At 44.8% G+C, this 4,621-nt stretch overlaps 1 protein-coding gene across 1 annotated transcript; it reads left to right on the top strand.

Annotated features, from left to right (window-relative positions):
- Nucleotides 1–2,381: 2,381 nt before the first annotated feature.
- CSUI_010527 (glutamate dehydrogenase) lies at nt 2,382–4,368 on the top strand (the record flags this gene model as incomplete). The annotated part of the gene is made up of 2 exons (XM_068070630.1): nt 2,382–2,911; nt 4,136–4,368. Coding segments are annotated over exons 1-2 (336 nt in total), but the record flags the coding sequence as incomplete, so codon positions are not given.
- Between the last annotated feature and the right edge of the window lie 253 nt (nt 4,369–4,621).

Raw genomic sequence — 4,621 nt, forward strand, 5'->3', positions numbered from 1 at the left:
TGGTCATATTGTTAATGCGTACATCTCGCAGCAACAGCCACAGTATAATTGTTTATCGGGTTGTCCGTAGTTATGTTCGTCATCCTCTCATATGAAGAAGAGTACGACGAGCTGTCACTCCATTGCTTTTGCTTTTCCGCTCTAATGGACCCTGCTGTCCTAGACATGAACAGGCGAGGAACGGAGAAAGGAGGGGAACGGGAGGGACCCAAGTACCGGGGCATAGGGTAGTTGTTCTCGTCAGATCGAGAACGATCAGACAGGCAAAAACAATTCGGGATCTCCGCTTCTTTTCTTCCAGACACGAGGTATCGTCAGTCATGTCGTTTATTTCCACAAAAAAGAACCGTCTGTGTATGGAAGTTCCAATTTTGAAGGGTAAAAAGACTCTATCAAAATCGAATTTCTGCGAACAGGCCAAAGATTCTCTTTCACTGGGGACGTCGTCTCATTTTTTCGTCTCTCGTTCACAGCTGCTCCGAGAACAAGCTTCCAGGAAACATTTCACCTCACCAAAGATATCGCACACACACATCGCACAGGAAGACGCCTCGTAGTCGTTGAAGTAAGATGCTTACCAGGAGTTCTTGTAGTTACAGCAAGGTTCACGTCAACTACTACACAGTTGCCCACTTGCTCTACCAGGACGGGTCTTGTCAGGGATTCTCCTGTGTCGACCCAGGTCTGATAGAGTTGAGAAACTCACCTTTCTATCAGGGGTTGTCGAGAGTCAAGGCCGATCGGAGAAGCGAAGTGTGACGAACGAGCAAAAGAACAAATAGATGTAGAAGAACGAGCACAGTGAAGCAGAAGAAGCCCAGCCCTGCCGACTACATTGCTCCCCTTCTGAATCTCTCCTCGGATGGACTTTTGTCACACGTAGTTTGCCTGGGCTGCTACTCTGGGCTGAGAGGATTCGCCTTACACGCCGAAGTTTTCATAAGACTGACGCAGAACCAAGCAAGTAACAAGGCAATCCAGGAAGACACGTCTGCGATTTTCCTAGTGAATGCGGTGCTGCAGCGGGACCGAAGAGACAGAAAGATAGACCAATAGACGACCTTGGATTTAAGCAGATTACACAGGAGCCTTCGTCAGACCAGGCTGTTGGAATTCAGTGTTTACTAGGGCGTCTCGTCCATTCAAAGTTCGAAGTTTGTGTGAATAAACCCAACCGTAGACTGCGGTTTCTTCCCTGCACTAGCCTTTGTCTCAGATCAAACAGAAACGACGCCTTCTCCGGCCACAGGGACAGCAGGACAGCAGGATGACCGAATGAATGGAAAGGGCTTCACAGTCTCGGGTGGGATGGAATTTCGGAAGAAAAGAAAACGAAGGAGAACCCTTCCGGCTTCGCCCATTACTCCTGTCTGATCGGTTTAGTTACACGGACAAAAGCATGACAGTTTGGAAAATTTCACTCCCGGAGAGGCTCGTCAGTGTATATGAAAAGAAAAGGAAAGTTCACCACCGAGCGCTGTCGCCTCTAGTTTCGCTTTTCTTGCAGTCGTAGCAGACAGGGTGTCGGTCATGCGTCCAACGTCTAAAGCTCAAGAGTAAAGAGACATTCAAAGCCTTTGCTCCCCTTCTAAACCCTTCCTTTTTCGGCATTGCTTTTTCTCGCCTTGTGAAAAGGTCAGCTCCTAAGATCTGAACACACACATTGATAATCTTGCACAAGAAGACTGTTCTCCTCCTCTTTCATGATTGTCTCCTGTATTTCTGTACGCACCATCCAGCCCGGTGCCCAGACAGGAGTTGGAGTGATTTTGTGCATTCCCGTTGATGCTCTCTTCTCTTCTTCACGAGAGTGTGTAACTAGACTCTCGCCTCTCCTGACGAAAGAGACAAATAAGAGCAACCCCCGCGAAGTGTCTGATCTTCTCGAGATTCACATAGATTAAGCATCTCGAATACACAGACATCACGGCCGCCTGATGTGCATGCCTGCCCGCCCGCGCGTCTCATAGGGACCCCATATCTACCCGTACCGACGTTCTCCTTCTTAGACAGGTATCTGAAACTAAAGCCGATATGTGGGACATTCTTTTATAAGAAAGTTTTCAATATACCGGTTTTGATGGATGGAGCGTATGAACAATCTAATTGTGAAGAAGAAACAGATACCCAGAAGGGTTATGTCTCGTAGCTTCAAGCACTTGTTCCCGCCACTCCATCCTTCTTCTTTTCATCCATCCATCCACCCCTTTGTCGATGTGTTGCCAAATGCAAACGTTTTCCTTAGTTTCTGTCCTACTTATCTGGTGTTTTAGCTGACTCTCCGGAGAAAGCGAATTGACTGCTTTCATGACTTTGGTTTTATTCCTCCTTATTCTGGTACTTTCTTTTGGGTTCCTTTTCTGTCATCATTCCTTCTCCCCATAATGTTAGGTCATCCCTCGTGAGATGAGAGACGTGAAGAAAGCTCAAGCCCAGTCAGGAAAGGAAGAAGATTGCTTCGATTCTCGTTCTTCCCGTCTCTCTCCGGTGACTCTCCACCTCATCACACACTCCAACCCCCCCCCTCCCTCCCTTTACGCGGGAGAGATAGAAAATAGATTGTTTCGGCTCGAGTGACGGCGAGGCGACACACCAAGGCACCAAGGGAAAAAGAAGGGATACGAGGTGTTGCTCATCTTCACTTTTCTCCCTTCCCCGTTGTCTCCCTTTTTCTTCTCTTTTGACGACCGAACTCATCCTGCGTCAGGTCGGTTCGTTGATAGAAAGGTTGTTTTTGACTCCTCGTCATTCTTTTCTTCAAATAAGCTCGACCAAAAAGGAAAAGAAGAAAGTAAAAGAAACATCATCATGGCGGAAGGACCTGCTGGCACAACAAGCACTAGGCGCCTGCCCATTATGGAGGATGAAGGGGAGGATCTGTTTCTCGAAGGAAGACTTTCAAATCCAATTCGTGAGTTTCTTTCCTTTTCCTTTTGAAGCTTAATGTTGTATCATCTCACTCGTCTTTACTTCTTTCCAGTACCACTCTATCTTTTTCTTAGTACATTTCTTCTCAACTTCTATCAGATCAGTCGGTCAATGCTTCTAGAAAAGACAGATCGTCGTCATAGGTTGCTTGCGTGGGTGTGTGGTAAGAGAGATTTCTTCCCTTTCTTGTAGCCAAGTGTGCCTGTTTCTTTCTTTCTCCGTCTCTAGGACGTCTTTTGTCGCTCTTCTCTGCTGTTCTTCTACTTCTTTACACTTCCTGAATGGAATAGACTAGAGAGCTCCGAGAAGAAAGACGACGTCTTCTTTTAATCTTCTCATATCACTGACACGCTCGTGCAGAGACAGTAATAGTTAGCGAATGCGGACAGGAGGGTGAAGAAAGAAGACATTTTCTTCTCTTCCGTCTTACATAAAAAGCAAAATGATCACAGATAAGCGTCTCGCAGTCGTACCGCCGCCTCCTCTTGAAGAGGAACACGACAATTATGTTGAAATTCCCAAGTCTCATATCTCACCTAATTGTAAGTCTTGTCTTTCCCTGTCTTTCGCGTCCTTCTTCTCTTCTTTAGATCCCTTCCACGATCTTCTCTCATATGACTCTTTAACACGATTCTTATTTTCAAGAGACAACAAGATGCGAGGAAGGAAGGAAATGAGAAGAAGTGACCGAACTTTTGTCACGACGATAAGATCTTTCGTGAACTTTTTTCCTTCACTGCAGATTTGGCTTCATCTGATCGTACACATCCTTCTTTTCTTTCTCTCTCTGTTAGATCTATTGGAATTATTTCTCTTTCTTTCTTTCTTTCTTTCTCACTCTTTCTTTCTCACTCTTTCTTTCTGTGTTCTGATCACTTCCTTCTTTCTATCTTCACTACATTCTTATCCCTTCATTCATTCATTGCCCTCCCCTCTTTTCTTTTCTAATCATTTAAAAAACCCATCCACAGAAATGTCTTCTTGCAACAGATTCCATCCCTTTCTATCTTTCTCCCCTCTCCTGATGTAGAAAGAACTCCCGAGAAGAACTATTTCCTTCTCTTTCATTATCTTGTTTCTTTCCTTTCTTCCTCATGGATGAAGTTCACTTTCTCTTCAATCTGATTCTTCTTTCTCTTTCTCTTTCTTTCTTTCTTTCTCCTGCTGTCGTTCTCACTCTCTTTTTCTTTCTTTCTTTCTTCTTCAGGTCAATCCGTCGGAAAGCAAGGGACAGACCCCGAGGAAGTCGATGAGTTTGTCAAGCATGTAGAGGAGAAGAATCGGTATCAGCCAGAGTTCCTCCAGGCCTTTCATGAAGTCTTTCAGTCTGTCAAGCCTGCTCTTCTTATGAATCCAGATTATCTTCGTGCGTTTAAAGTCATTGTCGAGCCTGAAAGATCTATCACCTTCAGAGTCCCATGGGTTGACGATAACGGAAAGCAAGTAAGCCTCCTTACTTTTTCTCCTGCTCCTGCTGCCTAGGCGGGGTGTCTGTGGAAATGCGTGTATAAATCGTTATCTATCTATGTCTCTATCAATCTGGATCAATGTGTATGGAACTGTGTATGTGTGGGAATATGTATGAGTATGTATATATATTTATATATATGTATGTGTATGTATGTATATTTATATATATATATATATCTGCATGCACGCACCTCTTCCGTTCTTATCTCTTTCTTTCTTTTTC

Source organism: Cystoisospora suis (assembly GCF_002600585.1).
Source record: "Cystoisospora suis strain Wien I chromosome Unknown contig_7700, whole genome shotgun sequence".
Classification (NCBI taxonomy): Eukaryota; Apicomplexa; class Conoidasida; order Eucoccidiorida; family Sarcocystidae; genus Cystoisospora; species Cystoisospora suis.